Source organism: Pararge aegeria, chromosome 13 (assembly GCF_905163445.1).
Source record: "Pararge aegeria chromosome 13, ilParAegt1.1, whole genome shotgun sequence".
NCBI lineage: Eukaryota > Metazoa > Arthropoda > Insecta > Lepidoptera > Nymphalidae > Pararge > Pararge aegeria.
In genome coordinates, this window is record NC_053192.1 from 4509550 (window position 1) to 4528092 (window position 18543).

At 36.1% G+C, this 18543-nt stretch overlaps 1 protein-coding gene across 2 annotated transcripts in view; it reads left to right on the forward strand.

Moving 5' to 3' along the window:
• Positions 1–18543, forward strand: part of LOC120628761 (kin of IRRE-like protein 1) — a 182771-nt gene that overhangs the window by 77700 nt on the left and 86528 nt on the right. For both annotated transcript variants that reach the window (XM_039897371.1, XM_039897372.1), the window contains exon 2: positions 13397–13518. In XM_039897371.1, the coding sequence (XP_039753305.1) occupies positions 13397–13518 (122 nt within the window). The remainder of the gene's footprint in view (positions 1–13396; positions 13519–18543) is intronic.

The following is an 18543-nucleotide window of genomic DNA, read 5'->3' on the forward strand; positions in this document are numbered from 1 at the left end:
CGACCTATCTAAGCAAACAATTAGCTTGATTTTTAGTATATAGTTACGTGACAAGACGTAGACTATTTTTATCCCAAGAAAACAAGAAGCTGCGAAGAAACCGATTGGACTTACATACTCCAAACCAGTTAGCCCACTACCATCTTAGACTGCATCATCAGGTGAGATCTAACGTTTAGGTCAAGGGCTAACTTGTAATGGAATAAAAAAAATCAGGTGTGGTCCTCACTAATAATAAAAAAAGAACTTGATTTTTGGTATAGAGTTACGTGAAAGAACGGTGAATAGCAATGGAACTTTTTTATCCCAGGAAAACAAAAGGTTTCTACGGGATTTGTAAAAAAACGATATAAATGCGGACAACCGCTAGTTATTAATTATTTTGGCGACTTACAGCTACAAAGTAGTACTACTAGAGCTGGCAAAGAATATTGAATCGTTAGGTAGTGTACGAGAAAGTGCATAAACGTATAAATGAAAGCCCATGAACGTAACTACGCCTCGTTAATAAACCTTATACGTTACGTCGAAAATTTTTCGCTCGCTGAAAATTGATGAGTTTAATATGAACTCATGCATACACTTTGCTTAAATAAAAGATCATTGGTTTGCTTCTACGAATTTACAAATGTTTTATCATAGCGCGGCCGTAAACTGCGGAGTTTGTGAATAGCGGGATGTTTCATTTTAGTTGTTTGTATAGGCGCAAGTTTGGTGTAGCCGGTTCGGTTATTGATAAAATATTCAACTCAAATTACATATTCTGTTGTCAATTGTTTCCCAATGTCTACGCTATGTTTTCAGTGGTGCAAATTCAAAATTCAAATTCAAAATTTCTTTATTCATGTAGGCCTATCACAGGCACTTATGAAGCGTTCATACATAATTGTTTACATAATTGTAACGGGATGGTGATAACTTCGTTCGCCAACTTAAATCTAAAGCTACGAGGGTTCCAAACGCGCCCTGGTCTAAGAAGAGCCCACAACAAACTTAGCCGGGTAAATTTATTTTTTTGTTATCACCATCTTCCAGTAAATTTAAATTAAGCTATGAAAATGCGTGATGAATGCTAGTGCGTGATAGGTACATGCACAAAGTTGATACAGTACCTATTCATATACTTAAATAATAAACTTTTACTGTATGCCACAACTTGCCAACCAGACGACGATTTGTGTAGAATAGAGCTAGGAGTTTTCATGCGTTTACGGCGTAATACCGTACCTACTCAGTGACTGCCTCAAACTTTAATGAGCGGTTATTATTAGATTTTTTTACCTAAGTTTGCTTCCCGCGCTAGTTCTATTACCACCATACCTCCAAAAACTCCAAAACAAATTTTGATGTTTTATGTATATAGTTATATAAGTTATAATATATATTTATGTCTCTCTCTCTTTATCTATATATCTATATAATCCTTACAAAATCCTACGTGACGTGGCTGGAATAAAAATAACAAAAATTCTTTTGTATAGCATCATTTTTAAATGTGTAAATTTTTTGCAGTGCTCGTCAAGTGCTCTTTTTTTCAAATTACGGAATCCGTTGTAATTTTAGGTTTAAGTTCGCAAACATGGAAAATAATTATTACAATCACCTCACTCAAATATGTATTTACGTGTAAAGTCAAAGTCAAATATTTCTTTTTTCAAATAGGCACATAGATGGCACTTTTGATCTGTTGATTATATACAAAATGTGTACATAGCAGTGAGTAGTGATGGCGATAACTACAATCGTAAACTTAAAACTAAAGCTACGAGGGTTCCAAACGCGCCCTGGTCTAAGAAGCAGCCCACAACAAACTTAGCCGGGTGTACTTTTTGTTATCACCATCTCAAATTGTCATTAGAAAATATTTAAAAAGCAACCTTGTTAGAGCAATTGTTCACACCCAAGCTTTTTTATCGTTTACGTTATCCTTTATTCTCTAATAGGACTTTTCTATAAGCTTTCGCTTAATACAAACTTTGAACTTTTTTATTGACATCCCCAAGATATCAACCGGTAATTTATTGTAAAATTGTATACAATTTCCTTTAAATGAATTGCTTATTTTGTGTAGTCTAGTGTACTGCACTGTAAGTTTATTTTTGCTTCTAACGTTCAAATTATTGCAGTCACATTTTCTTTTACTGTACTGTACTGGAGGCCTGTTTAAATAATCAAACATTTTTACTTTGACTTTAAGAAACGGGATACTGAATATTTTATTCCCAACGTTATCGTCATTATAGTTAGAACACTGTCTTATGTTTTTATACTCTAAACTTCACAGGCAACTATGGGGTAAAAAAAATATCGTAAAAGCTCGCATTGAAATATTTACAAGCGTGACATGTGGCTCCACTTGAGTGAACCCAAGTCCTTTTTCCCCTACGGTTACCTAAGAGCGTGCAATTTGAATACGTTTCCAGACCATTGCCTGATCGATGGAGTCTTGAGAGTTCAGGAAGTCGTTTGTAGTTTTTTGTTAATGTACTTTTTTATCCATTACACCTTTCGCATAGTCACGATACAAGTTTTAAATAACAAATCGCATATTGTAAGAAGTCCATTATATAACATGTCTCTGTCTGTTTGTAACGAATCTACCATTCGTTCAAAAAGCCTGATCGCCCATTCGTAGTTGTTTTGTTAATGTACTTTTGTATCCTAAAGCCTTTCCCATAGGTACGGTAGGAACGGTTTAAAAAAAACGCATACTTAAAAATAAACTTTTATGTATGTCATAAAGACATTATCTTTATGTATATTTGTAACAAATTGAAAACACGCTGACAAAAATAAGCTCCCAAGAAACAAAGCGGCTTAGCTCTTTTTCAACATCAATAGTTTAAATTTAAGACTATTTACTATAATTATATGTTTAAGCCTGATGAAAACAGAGTAAGATGGCTTTTAAGCATATTTGTTATTTTGATATTAATTATTGGTAATTTTATGGTAACTTTAAATGAATACAATTTATCTGTTTTAACAAATCGTTTAAATTTTGCATTGCCGGGGCTGAAATTACCTGACACGTTTTAAAGCTATAGTAGAGAGAGAAGAGAGAATTGAGAGAGGAGAGAGTTGAGAGATAGAGAGAGAAAGAGAGTTGAAGAGAAAAGAAGAAGTTGTTTGATGTTTTGTTTTCAGTGTTGGTTGTTTTGCTTGAGAGTTTGTCATGTTAGTTTCCATTGCAGAAGCTTTGTGGGTCTAAGCTATAAACGCATTATCCTATGGAATAAGAGGCCTAAGAACAACAAAGTTATAAGAATGTGCTGTTTTGAGTTTCTTGTCAGCTCTGTAGAATCTGAATGCCTGTCCCTACAAAAACTAAAAAGTAAGAGCCAACTATAGAATGGAATTTTGTCGTGTCTTTACAGAGTGCCATGGTCACCTTCCAGCTCTAACAAAGATCAGCAACATGTTTTGCTAATATTAATTAATTGCGTTGCCTTCCTATTTGCATAAGCATGCAAGGTTTTGAACTAATTCGGACGTTTCGGGAGTTGCGTTGAGTTTAAGTTGCAATATTGGATAACAGACATGTAGTTGAAACTGAACGAAAGCTTGCAATATTCCATGAATAATATACTGTATAACCATCTTAACTCTATATAAACTTGTCGTTGTCGTCTACTTGTCGTTGCTAATAATACAACTGTACCGGGTCGAATTCTGTGCATCGAAATTTTTTTGGGAGACACTATATTCGATTCTAAAGCTAAAACTACAAGTTTTTAAATTTTTGTTTTAACTAATGATTGAATTAAATAAAATATATAAATTTTGGTACATTTTGGTATGAGCAAGTCAGAACATAGAGTACTTTTATCCTGGAATTTAACCCAGTGCTATTGACTATTCTGTTGTGGTGTTAATAGCAGCGCCACATTTTATTAGCAGTCATTTGTTATAGGGAATTGAAAGAATTTTAAATAAGGCCAAACGGGAGCAGGTCACAGAAACGGTCATTTGCGATTGGCAAAGTTTACTAGATCCAAGCGAAGCCGCACAGCAGAGCTAGTTTTTAATATAAACAAAGAAGCAAAGGCAGATACGTACGTACCCACTGCTACGAGAAACGTGAGTTAAAACTTTGCTTCATTTTGTTTCGTCTAAGCTAATATTTCCTCGTTTACGTTAACTGTGTATTTGTCTGTTTTGATAAAGTTTTTAAACGAGAACCGGTGCTTACATTCTTATTTTCTGTTTCAGTAATTTATTGTGGTAGGTAATTTAAAGTTTTACTGTTACGTTATATTTAAGTTATATAGAAGGAGTGATAGCCAAGTGGTACCCCGGCACGCACGTCTTACTTCACCTGCAATTTGAGTAATTAAATTTTACTAGCTTTAAAAGTGAAGGAAACTATCATGAGAAAACCTGCATACCTAGAATCTCCCTATAATTATCTCAAAGGCGTGTGCAACAATCCGCATTCGGCCAGTGGTTAACTACGGCCTAAACCCTTCTAGTTGTGGGAGGAGACCTGTACCCTGTAGTTGGCTGGAACTGGGTTGATCTGATGATGATTACGACATTTTAGTCACTGATCTACTTTCAGGATGAGAAGGATTTAGGCCATAGACCACAGTCTACTAATCTTGCCAAGGGAAAATTGGTAAACACGCCTTAACATTATAAAGAATTAAGGCATGCAGGTTTCCTCACGATGTTTTCCTTCAGCTTTCAAAATAGTGATATTTTAAACGCACATAAACTCCGAAGTGTAAGAAGAGCGGTCCAAGAATTGAACTCTGTCAACCCGAAGGACTACGCTATCACCGTTTTCAAAGTAAACTTAATTTCAAAACATTCCATAAGCTTAGAGACGAGAGACAGTTATTTCTAAATAACAAATACTCTTCCATTATATGAACAGATACAAGTGCGGATTCTTGGACACGCCTTTAGAGCATTATAAAGCACTCTAAGTTATGCAGGTTTCCTCACGATGTTTTCCTTTACCGTTAAAGCGGGTGATATTTTAAAACGCACATAAACTCCGATGTGTACAAAGAGCGGTCCGAGAATCGAACTCTGTCAACCCGAAATGGAGGCAACCACTACACTAACACTGTTTTCAAAATATACTTAATTATCAAGTAAAATTTAAATCATTCATTCAAACATTTCATAAGCTTATAGACAAAAGGCAGTTGTATCGAAATATCGAATACTCTTCCATTATATGAATAGATACAAATTGTCAAAACTTTTAAGTGGCAGTTACAACAATAAAAATACTAACGCAATATTCTGCCTTTCAGTCCCCGACGCCTGGCGATAGTAGAAGTAGTTTCAAAGTTTTACTTACAAATATATTGGGAAACATAGAAGTTACACGTGTGTATACAGGACAGTAAACAACAAAAGCGGTATTATAAAATACTTCGCGTAGTCCTCAGGTTTACAGTTTGCGTCTCATTTTTTTTTAAATTACGCGGGAAAAATAATCGGTCGTTGTTCCGGGTGAAAATCTATCCTTATAATAAAACTGTAACTGGAAGATTTCTGTACATTTAATATATTCTGAAAATTTCGACCGGGGGATGCTTTATAATCGATACTGAGTGAGTCCAAAATAGATTTTTATTTAATTTTTGTCTGGCTGTCTGTCTGTCTGTCCGGGCATCTCGCGAAAACTACTGAACCGATTTGAATGCAATTTGGTATAGTGGTAGTTAATATTCCGGGTCAACATATAGGCTACTTTTTATCCCGTTAAACAAAAAGTTTCCACCGGGAAATGGGATGAAAGTTTTACCAATTTTACTTCATAGCTCAGTTAAATTTGAACAGATTTTAATAATTCTTTTTTTATTTGAAAGAATATACTATCAAGCAGGTTTTGTCTAATTTTAAGAAAGATCTTATAAATATTCTGGGAGATAAAGTGCACAACTCTTCACTGATAACAGCAAGTCGCAAGGCATATGGGATATTAAATTATTTAAGTTAGACTTATGTTTAGAAGTTACGACGGGTATAAAAATGCCAAAAGCAAGAAAAATGCAGAGGGACGCCCGGCCGCGTCGTGCATAGTTTGGAAATAAAACTGGACCCAACAGGTGGCGCTTCAATAAGGTTCTTAGTTTTTTGAAGATAATAAAACAGATAATCATCGATTTGATGCAGACGAAGTTGCGCGGGTCATCTAGTAATTCATAATATCCGTAGTTGACAAAAACCAACCACGTTTGCATACATAAAAATAACCAGGTATGATGATGATGATACTGCCTCGTTGGTCTAGTGGTGAGCATGCTCAACGGTAGATCATGAAGTCCTGGTTCGATCCCTGGGTAAAGCTTATTATATAAAGTATCGGCCGTTTTTTCTATCAAGAAAGTCTTATTAGATACGAAAGTAGAAAAGCGGTTCCATCATCTTAGTTTGTCGTTGGTTGCGAACTTGTTATCAAATAAAAAAAAATTATAACATGATACTTTCAAAAGCAGGGCTTGCAATTAACTCTCAGTTTGAAGTATTGGTAATTTTAATTTGCCGTTAATTAAATTTTATATTAAAGGATATCGGAAAATTTATTTCGATACCGATACCAATGACTTTACTCGTAAGCAATTAATTAATAATTGCTCCTACTGTTTAATATTTGATATTTTATTTTCCTTAACTTCGTTATGCACGTTTGAGGATCTTTAGAAGCTTTTTTTCATCTCACACAATATAGAGAAATGATAGATAAATTGTAAAATGATATGAATGATATGTATGTTGGAAAAGAGCAATTGCTGAGTTTCTTCCCGGCTTCCTCTCGGGAGAAACTCCCATCCGAACCGTAGACCGAGTCACAACAAACAGACATACTTGACGTTTCAAAAGTGCCTTACTTTTAATCAAGCCTGCTTAAAAAAAATGAATTCTGAATTGAATTGAGCATCTACGAACCCCAGCGTTCATAGATTCTTAACTCTAACAGACTATATTATTTAGTAGCTTACTCTATAAAATTATATTTTCCTGCTATAAAATATGCCAGCGTCCTAAACACATCGCTTTTTATCCTAACCAGAAGGAATTTTCATACAAAATTATCATCCAATTTCGGTCTAGTCCATAAAATACAATAATAAAAAACCTTGTCCTGACAAAAATATTTAATGTATGATTTATTTATTTCTTTCACATTTGTTTTATAAATATAACCTTAAATAAACTATGTAAATCTAAATAAAATCTAAAACGTCTTCCTAAACCAACGCAGCGAGGCACAAAATATAAAATTTACAAAACTTAAAAAAAAATGCCGGATCATAATTGATATTATTATTTAGACTTGTAGTTCTAGATGTGAAACGATGTTTGGGTTATTAAGTACCTACCACTAAGTCGTTTGAGCTACTTACGAGTATGTAGCATTTAGATTAGATAAATTATGATCGTCAATGTTTCTAGCGAAAGCAAGAATTTTAATGTGAAAATTAATGAGTTAGCTCAAAATGTGCATTGTTTTTATTTTAATCACTTCATTTTTTATTTTTTTATTTAATGAAGACTTCATTATATAAATATCGGCGATTGTAGGGACATTTTAGTATGTCCCAGAGGACGGCCTGCAATGGCTGGCGCCGCTAGCTGGGTCGCGGAAATGTGCGTAAGCGTTCTCGTGGCCCAGCCACCAGGCGACTGGTAGGAACACCGTGGGGTTTTCCGTGGCGCCCCGCGGTGCTCAGATAAAAGTGGTGTTAACATATATATGAAAATATTTATGAAAAATATACATAAATACTTATAATATACAGATAATAAGTCATGTTCGTCACACAAACATTTTCCAGTTGTGCGACTCGAATTCACAGCTTTGGACTCAGGTAGCAGAGTCACAGCCCACTGCGTCAATCTGCCGTTTCAACAGACATTTATGTCTAGACCCACAAGTTCGTTTTTTACTAGAAACTGAGGTTTTCATTGAATAGATATGTCCGGACCTTATTATTCGTTCACCCGTTCACAAAAATATATTGTACACGTAATGTGCGGCATTGGTAGTTCGTTGCAGTCCTTTATGGCACTTATGTCACTGTTGTGCGGTTTAATTAAGGTCGAATCACAGTCTTTGAAGTCGGTTAAAATTAACTGAAATGTGTTAATTATCTATTAGATAAGGAGGGTGATGACCTGATCTCTCTTTCTCTTTCTGTTGTATGACGTTTAGCTAGGGTCATCAAAACTTATTTTTAGTCTTCTATTACTCTATTGATGCATAGTAAGTAAGTAGTTTAGGTCTACTTTCCAACGACATTTAATTATTACATAGTCAAATAAGAACATATATGTTACAATTTTTTCTTAGAAGAATGGTTTTACAAATATGTGCAAAAATCAGGAATATTTTTGCCGCATGACGTTGAGAGACAATTCAGTTCTAGAGCGTTATTATATCTAGTAAAATTGTAACATATATGTTGTTTTTTGACTCGAGTAAACGTTATTTTATAACTCTCGTTTTAAAAGTACTGTTGAATTCTCGTTGAAAAATAATAAACTTTCCGCGTCCTATAACAGTCTATAACCATTTATTGCAGTAGATGGTCTGTACACAGTAGTATGCTACCCGTTCTCTGTTGTATTCCCTTAGTCACCTCGTACGACACCCACGGAAAGAGGATGGGGGGGGGGGGGGTTACAACTGTATTTTATCTGCCAGCGGCACTCTGCCATCCCCACACGACTCTCATACTGGCTTGAACATTAACATCTTGTAAATCAAACTTCAGTCTGGCACCTAAGTCAAAATTACCCGTTTAATTTTGATTCAGGTGCCAGTCTGAAGTGGCAACCCTAACCATGGTACGCTGATCACCATTCACTAGCGCGAGACTTGTAATCGCCATGCGTGAAGATGTGGTTGATAAGGCTTTTTGCTGCACTAATCACCTGACGCCCGTTTCTAGCTCACTTTTCTGTGATATATGCGCCTCAGATTTAACTACTGGAAGATACCCGCCTGCTAATACGCAAGAAGCACTTGTATAGCTTAAGATATTACTAGCCCTCCCTCGAACATGATTTTATCGAAACAACCGCACGTAGTTGAAGCTTTCAAAAGGAGAAAAAAAACCCCCGATTGTGAAACATTCTTCATTAGCGTGATGATATTTAGTCCACAGGCTTCATCAAAAAAGGGGTATCCAACACTGAAAGAACTTTTCAAATCGGACCAGTAGTTCCTGAGATCATCGCGTTCAAGTAAACAAACAAAACACTCTTCAGTGCGTGTGTATGTCCAGCCGTATAGGAGGAGATCAGTGATGATCTCCTCCTATACGGCTGGACGGATTTGAATGAATTTTTTGGTATGCGCTTGGGTGGCACCCTGGGTGGTTTAGATTCACAAAACAGCCCGACAGATGGCGCTGGGGTCCGCTAGTAAATAATAAGATTTACATGTTATTTATACATTATACTGCGACCTTCGCAGTGGCTCCTTGGTGAGTGCTATGGTTTTTAGTGGGAGAGCTTCCCGGCTTCGATTCGATTCGAGATCGGGCACAATTTGGCAATTTATATTATCTGAATTTTCTCTAGTCTGGTCTGATCTGGTGGGAGGCTTCACCGTGCCGACAAAGACGTGCCGCCAAGCGAATAACTGTTAGTGGTACGGTAGTTATATTAAACCCATACCTATAATGTAACCATAATAAATAAGGTATGGGACCTTATATAATACTTCTAATTTAGATTATTTTATAGCATATCCAAAGTTATTAAGCGTTGCTCAGTCAGTGCCTACCGTCCAAACGTGCAGAACAGACAAAGCAAACATGCTGAGTGAAGACCATTTTGGAAATAAACCGTACCTACAATCGTTTTGTAGACTGTGTTATTTTATTTTTAGTGTGTGTATACCCAAATTTTTCTGTCTTCCTTTCTATAACGATTTCTATTCCGCATCGTACCGAAACGCTTAATTTCTTGTCGGCAATTCTTTGTCGGTAACTAGCCACGGCCGAATCCCAGGAACCAGTTCAGAGAAAATTAAGTAATTATTAATTCCCAAATTGCCCCTTCGGGCCCTTCCGTGGATCATACCTGAGACCTCCTACTGATAACACAACAGCGAAAATGATGATTATATGTTGATTTAAAAACAAGCCATAATAAAGAAATGACCTGACCTAGGTACAAAGTTAAGTAATAGTATAAGTAATGTCCCAAGAAAAATTTTCCATGATAGTTTCACAACTTGTTACTCGCCTAGTTTAATGAAGTTCGATTAACTTCTGACTCTTGCCGAGAAGAAAAAGTGATGACTCAACTCTTTCCGTTTCACTATTAAAAAGTTATACGTGATGGCGTAAATTGCGGATTTAATTATGTTTCGATGTTACTTTGTTAGTACCCTGCTTAAAATGTTAGAATTCGCAGCTTTATACGCAAGATATTGACGGTCGATTGGCACAGTGTGCAGCGACCCTGCTTTCTGTGTCCAAGGCCGTGGGCTCGATTCCCACAGCTGGAAAAATTTTTGTGTGATGAACTTGAATATTTTTCAGTGTCTATACATCTGTATATTATATGTATATATGTATTTTATTAATAAAAATATTCAGCAGGCATCTTAGTACCCATAACACAAGCTACACTTACTTTGGGGCTTTACCAAACTAGAGTGGTGGGACCTACAGAGAAGAGCCTGAAAAATCAACCAAAAACAAAACAATACCATGAAAAACATATAATATGAATATTGCTTACTCACTGGGAACTTATTCTCGACTATAAGCACGTCTCTCCTATATCATGGTATCTCAGTGACCGTGAAGTTTCACGCCTCTCCACCATCAATTAAGGTATATTGTATCAACATTTTATGGTATTCGATTTGTTTACATTTTGGTAGCTTGGGAAATTGGATATCCATTTTTTGATGCCTGCTGTGTATTTTGTAAATGCTTGACTTTAATTGTAGCCAAAAAAATTATAGAAAAGTTTGACTGGCATCGCCTTGTTATAGTAGAGATATACTCTTATCTTCTTATTTCTACTATGACAAGAAGAGACCAGAAGAAACCAGAGTGTGCTGGGACCTATAAAGAGCCGGTCACTTAATTTTAGTGAGAGAGGGTTTTAGAGCGGCGGGAGAATTTTAAAGATCTTATATTTACAAGTTTGTTACAATAACTGAGAATCACGTATTTTTTTAGGAACGTGGTTAGGTAGGAAGTGGTAGGTTTTCGGTAACTTTTTATAGGCATTATCAAGGCAGCGTTTGTAAGAAATTTTCTACCGGTTTTTGTCTGACTTACTTTGCAAATCCGATTACCATGAAAAAATCTTTATTTTTCGGGGTTTTCAAAATCGTTTCAGTAGAGAGAGAGATTACCTCCTACAACCTCACAGACTTTACCTCTTTATAATATCAGCACTAGTCTTAAGTATATCAAGAATAATAACTAAATATATGATTTTATTTTGACGACAAAAGCAACCAAGATCTAACCTATAAAGGTACTGTATAACCGCCTCGAGTCACAGTTGCGTTTTGATGAAAATATTTTACGACGCGAAAACTTCGCTCGCATGCAGTGCTAAAACAAAACAACAACAGTATAAAGTAGTTCAACTACAATTTGCTTCTCTTTGTACTTCATTTCATCAGCTAATTTAATTGTGAAGTGCATTTAGTGCAGTTTATTTGTTCCCACTCTTTCTACTCATGGTACCGTGTGGAGACGGAAGATCAGAATACATTTGTCACCACCCCTCCACTTCCTTCTAATTTATCTGATTTTTTTATTATCACTAGTTACAAAAGGTTTGTGACTCATCTAAAATTAATAACTGGAAAAGTTTACATAATTGTGATCAGTCATACGACCATGACGAAATATTAATGTTACTATGCCGGACCCACGGAGCTACGAAATACTATAATAATCATGTCCGCTTTAAACCGTAGAATATGGGATGAAAGTTCGCATGAGAAGTTTCTTATCGAAATTCGTACGCGCACGACATCGCAAGCAACCGCTCATTTAATATAAAAGTTCTGGAACTGGATGAACCGTACGTATTGCTGACCAACCGAGTCCAAGAGATTAGTAGTTTCGGTACACAACTGTAACAAACAGTTGTACGTACGCGCCCTGCATATTCAAACGGCGTCTGAAGAGAAACTTTAAATGGGAACCATATCAACTTTCCCCGTGCCCCGTCTATTTCAGATGCCGCGCATATTGTCAAACTACCCACATGTCTAACTTAAACTCCTGTTTCGTGATTCCTGTGATGTCAAAACTCTGACTATTTTCCTAACACAGTGCCGTGAAACACAGCTATGAATTTCAAAATCTATAACGTCTTCATTAGCTCAGAAATCTTGCTCTAATCGTTTAAAACTGTTTTATTTCAAGATGACATAAATCGTACGGTGTAAAACTGTATTCAGAGTAACACACCTGTCTTGAAGTTTCGAAATTCCTTTTTACTATACGTTAAATTAGGCCAGGAACCTCTTGCATTATAAACTTCACTTGTGCGATATCAGTTATCATTCCATAGTACCACTTTTTTACTATATTAATAGTCTGAAAAGAGCACTTTAGTGTGGTGATAAGGTTGAATTTGGCATGCGCCCTCATTGCCTAGGTAAATACATTCAGGGTGTGCATCGCGGCTTCAAACAATTTGAAACTCATTACCCCGCTATTAGAGTAGCTATTTAATTACAGTGTTGATAAAGATACCATTTTGTACTAACAAAATTACATATTCTGTTGTTCTATGTAACTACGCCTGTAGGGATTATGATGTTGAACTACGGACCAGGAGGTCTTCGTTTCGATTCTCATGGGCAATAATAGCTAGGTATTGCTATTTTCAATACCAGCCCGACATTGTAATTCATATAGCGTTTATAAAAATAACGCGCGGTCTCAATAGTTTATCTTCAAAAGCTAGAAGATTAATCTTCTTTATGATTTGATTATAAATGATTATAAATGCTAAAGTGTGTTTGTTGGTTTGTACGTCCTTCACGCCCTGACTAACCAACCAATCTACTTGGTTAGGAAGCTTAAAGCAAAAAACATGCAGCGACAGAGCTAACCAGTGTCTTTGAAGTAGTAGGCCTACTGGCCTTGACATTGAAAAAGGGTTATTTATAGCACAGCTATCTTTTATTTAATTATGGGTATTATTATTTTTTTTTACTTTATATACTTAAAATTTAGTACTAACACCAAATTAAAATTTCGAAGTATATGAAGAAATAAAAGGCTTTTTTATTTATATATTATTATATTACATTCTGATGGCTTCCTGAAAGGTTTCAAAACACTATTTGAGCCGGTAGTCTGCGCTGTTTTACCGGGTAGGATGATGTCTGCCGGGTCCTCTAGTACCCATATAAATTTTTACTTATCTATTTCAGATGCTGTGCAGCGTTTCGTAGAACTACCCACGTACACCGAGGTGAATCCAGGGGAAGACGCGTTGCTTAAATGTCGGATATCTGACAAGAAAGGAGTTTGTTCGTGGCAGAAGGATAATAAGGTAAATAATGTTTAGAATTTTCAACTTTTGTAGTACGGTACTTGTACGGTGTAATTTCAGGCACATGACGCTAAACACCAACGCGTTAGATTAATGTACATAGGGTGGCACTTTGCAGGACATGTAACTCCCATAATTTTCAAAGTGTTGCTCTGTTTATAGACGATTCGCTTCCACTTACCATCAGGTGTGCCATCAGCTTAATCCATAAACCGAAAAAAAAAAACTTAACAAAAAAATATAACTGCCAAACTTAACAAGTAAATATAATTCTAACCATTCTAAGCAAGGGCTATCTTAAAGTATAAAAGAAAACATCTGATTCACATTTTACTAGCGTTCCGCTAGGATCGCTGATCGTACCAATGTGAACTAACTTTCGCTTTAAAACAAGTTGGAAAAGTTCAATTTGAATATGGCCTGTGTGTGTATCAAATTCAAATTCAAAATTTCTTTATTTTTGTAGGCCTATCACAGGCACTTATGAAGCGTTCATACATAAATGTTTACATAATTGTAAGGGGATGGTGATAACTTCGTTCGCCAACTTAAACCTAAAGCTTAGAGGGTTCCAAACGCGCCCGGTCTAAGAAGAGCCCACAACAAAGTTAGCCGGGTAAAATTTTTTTTTGTTATCACCATCTCACAGTAAATTTATATTCAGCTATGAAGCTAGAGCATTTCACACCCAAGCTATTTTATCGTTTAAGTAATCCTTAATATTGTAATAGGATTTTTCTGTAAGCTTACGTTTTATATAAACTTTGAACTTATTGGGAGACATCTCAAAGATTTCATTTGGCAATTTGTTATAAAATAAAATATCGATGCTCGCAAGTCGCTCTAGTCTATCATTGCGAGCGAGTAAATTTCATGCTAAGGATTCTAGAATAGATTTATTCCAAGTAGGTATGAGTATTTGGAATAAATCATGTCCAAAAAAATACTAATAAATTAAATTTTTTACTGACTTTATGTGATAAAGTTATTACACCCCCGACAATTAATATCCATCGCTGCTCGAAAAATGTTAAATTACGAGATAAAACTTTTATTATAGAGCTTTAAATATCGAAAAGCGTTCATTATTTTCCTTGATACAGAGTCACAGTAATTAAATTGATCATTTCTCTGCTCTGAGGTGAGGACACACTGGCGACAAGTCGCGCGACAAAATGTTGAATGTCCATATTCTATGCAGGTTGGTAGGTTCATGTCCAATCGCTAAGCGCAAGATGAACTAACCACAACGAAAATGACAGAAAGTTAGTTTTATCTCGATTCATAAAGCAACAACATTACAAAATGAATATCGTAATCAGTAATCGTAATGTTTAATCTGGTTACATTTTTTTTGACAATACGCAGATCGCCATCTACCCCCAAAGTAAGCGTAGCTTGTGTTAGGGGTACTGAGATAGCTGATGAATACTTTTTTATGAATATAATACACATAAATACTTATAACATACAGATAAACACCCAGACACTGAAAAACATTCATGTTCATCACACAAACATTTTCCAGTTGTGGGAATCGCTGCCCACTGCGCCAATCGGCCGTCAAATTCTATTTGCACTTCAATAGTTTAGTTTAGGGATCCCAACGTGGGGCGCCGTAAAAAGTACAAAGGTGCACCGCATGGCGCTCCTTCTGCACTTCACAAAGTAAAGAAAAAAAAATATTATTTGAGTCGGGAATCCCCTGTGGATACACTAATTTATATTATAAATGCGGAAGTTTATTCGATCATTGGTTTGTTTTTCTATTCTTGGTATCTATTGACCAATCAACTTGATTATTGGCATAGAGTTAGTTGAGAAGACGGAGAGTACAATAGGCTACTTTTCATCCCAGGAAAACATATGGTTTCCAGGAAGGACGCGGGCAACAGATAGTTGCCTGTGAAGCACACAATTCCTCCAAAGTCCATCAGTTAGTTTTTTAGGAGAGTGGTAATAATAAACAAGCTATAGTGCTCATATTATGTGGCATGCAGTACGCGCTGTACCAATTATCATCATATCAACCGATATACCACAGAATAGATAGATAGAATGATCTTAAGGTAATGCCGTAGTATCAATTTCCCATAAAATTTGCACAATACTGCGTTTATTCAAAATCACACCTTACCAAACACACACACAAACAATCACACTTAATATTACCTACGCTATCGTTAAGATAACCTCGAATTATCGCCCATAGTTGGTGATTATCGCAAGCGACGTTGGAGTGCTTATCCCAATTTCATAAACCGAGGTTTAAGCCGCAGACAAGTCGCCTTAAGAAAGACATTTACTCCCCTCAATCGTAAAAATAAATAAATAAAAATTTACGTGATAACTTGCGTCCGAGATGCGTCACAAGCCGAACTCTGAGACCAATCTCGCCTCTCTATCGCTTGTTCCGCGCTCTCGCTTGCACGCTCGTTTCAGGCGGAACGTGACAATGAATCATGCTTTTTCGTGTGTTCAGCCGTAAAAAAAAAGTCTTCTATTTTACCGAATTTGTTCCGTCGTGATTAAGAGAATAATAAAACGTTTAAATATTGAATACACAGATGTATCTTAGTGGAAGACAAAAAGTCGCTTATGTGTATATTCGCTTAGCCCGAGCCTCTGGAGCGAAATGCAGCTTTATATTAAGGTCATACGGAGGTACGTACTCGTACTTTAAATTAAGTTCACTTATAAAAGTGTAGACTGGATACTCCATATTTTTGTAATTTTATCACTACAACCTACTTATACTGGGGCTCGATTTACGCTTTCATATGTTTCGGTAGTATGTTTGTCTTTAATATATATGAAATCGGGATTGTTGAAGTGAAATATGTTTAGGCTCTAGTATAAAACAGCAGTAACAGTGAAGAAATAAAGTATTAACATTATTAATCATCATCAATAGCCTATAACAGTCCACTGATGGACCTGAAGGCTTGTCCCAATGGGAGGGTTTTCCCATAATCACCACGCTGGGCAGACGGGTTGGTGATCGCAGTAAATGGTAATAGAACGCTGCTGTCTGTTCTACCATATATTTCTTTAGTCGACTCGTACGACACCCGCGGGAAGAGGCGGAGTGGAGACAACTGTATTCTGATCTGCCGTTACCACACAACACGTTTTTTCTATCTTGGAATCCCCTCTTAGTTTCCATTATCTCTGATTTTTAGAACTTGTTGTTATAGCGGCATTTAAAATAATTATTCTGTTAACCACCTTATATTGCTTAGATTATCAACTCGATGACAGAAAGACGGTTTTGTTACCAAAAATTAAGCTTAATTTGCCATACTCCGCGAAAAGCTGGAGAATCTGTATGGTGTAATTTATAATTTCTTCAATCCTTATACTCCACACCAAACAGATCTTCGGCAATGTACCCTCTACGCTCAATTCTTAACAATTATTCATTGTAAAGTCAACATCTGAGGATGCTCCGGTTTCGAAGCGAAACGTGCTTGATACGCGTTTTGATATATATCATGGATTTCGGCACTCCAAAACCTCACTTCAAAACTCTACTTTTGAACTACTGAAGTGAAGTAGGAAGTGCGTACAAAACAAAACAAGAGTATGCATTGATTTCAAAATACTTGTACGAACGAAATAGGTAGGTCACTTGGTAGGTCCTTAATATTTTTTAAAATTATTATTCCAGCTCTTGACTGAAATCTCATCTGGTTTCATTACCAGGTGAGATTACAATCAAGTAGTCAGTTCAATCTTCTAAGATGGTATGCGATCTCACATCATGTTGGGGGTATGGCAGTTTTTATTTTAATTTATTGGCAGTTTCGGTAGGGTGTTTAGTTTAGTAGTCACGACCGAAGCCTTCCACAAGACCAGATCAGAGAAAATTCAGAAATAAATCATTCAATTTAAATCATAGCACTCACCGCTGCGCCGGAGAGGTCTTCAAAACGTTGAACGAACTAAATAATTATCTTACTTGGTAGTGGATTATGACTAAGTATTTTTGTATTGAATTTTTATTGGTATAATTTTTATTAGTTTGACTTATCCGTTAGCCTTTAGCTGTTAGGGTAGCTGTATGATAAATTTTGTCATTTCCCACACAAGTGCAACTTAACGTTAAAGCCACGCGTTGGTACTTAAACATATTGAGTACTCTTATTCAAATGCAGGCTCGATTCTCCTCCTATTTAAATTTGTATGGCTACTTCATATCGATATCGTTATCTATAATTTAATACGTTGAGTTTAAGTTTTCTACATTTGTATCGTAAAACATAGAATATTATAACCGTATTTTATGTTTATTTTTGTATTAATAATGTTACAATAAGCGGTGATAGCCTAATGGTTAGGACTTCGGTCTCACTTTCGGGTTGCCGAGTTCGAATCCCAGCTCGCACAACTAACTTTTCTAAGCGTTTTATTTCGCTCACTTTTTAGGCGCAGCCTTGGGTTTTGCCGCCCTGGTTTCTTCTACCTTCTTTTTCTTGGGGGACGGTGAGTCTGTTTTCTTTGCGACTGGCTTCTTCGGTTCCTTGGAAACTGTCAAGTTGATAGACTTATTTGTTTATGCAATTAAAATTACACTCGTTTAAGCGGTGGAGGAAATCTGCATGCCTGAGAGTTATATATAATGTTCTCAAAGGAGTGTGGAGTCCTCCAATCCGCACTTGACCAAAACAATTTAGTCTTTGGACAAGTAATAATTAACATGACAGATTGAACAATTGTTAAGAATAATATTGTTTTAACAGTTTTGGAGGCCAAATTTGATGTTTAGTACAGGTTATTACTTTACACGGCGGTTTCTGGTTTACGTCATGAGTTTTGCTACTCAGTCGAAAAGAATACTCCGCGCCCTAAACACTCGTGGAAAATGTATCAAAAAAGCTTGTCGAAATCCGACTGCTAGTTAAGCACGTTTGCGTTCGGTTTGATTCGACAGCACTGTCATTTTTGTTCAACTTTTCCGTAACGTAATATTGAGTTCACTTATTCAAATGAAGGCTCGATCCTTCTCATATTTTAATATTTTAT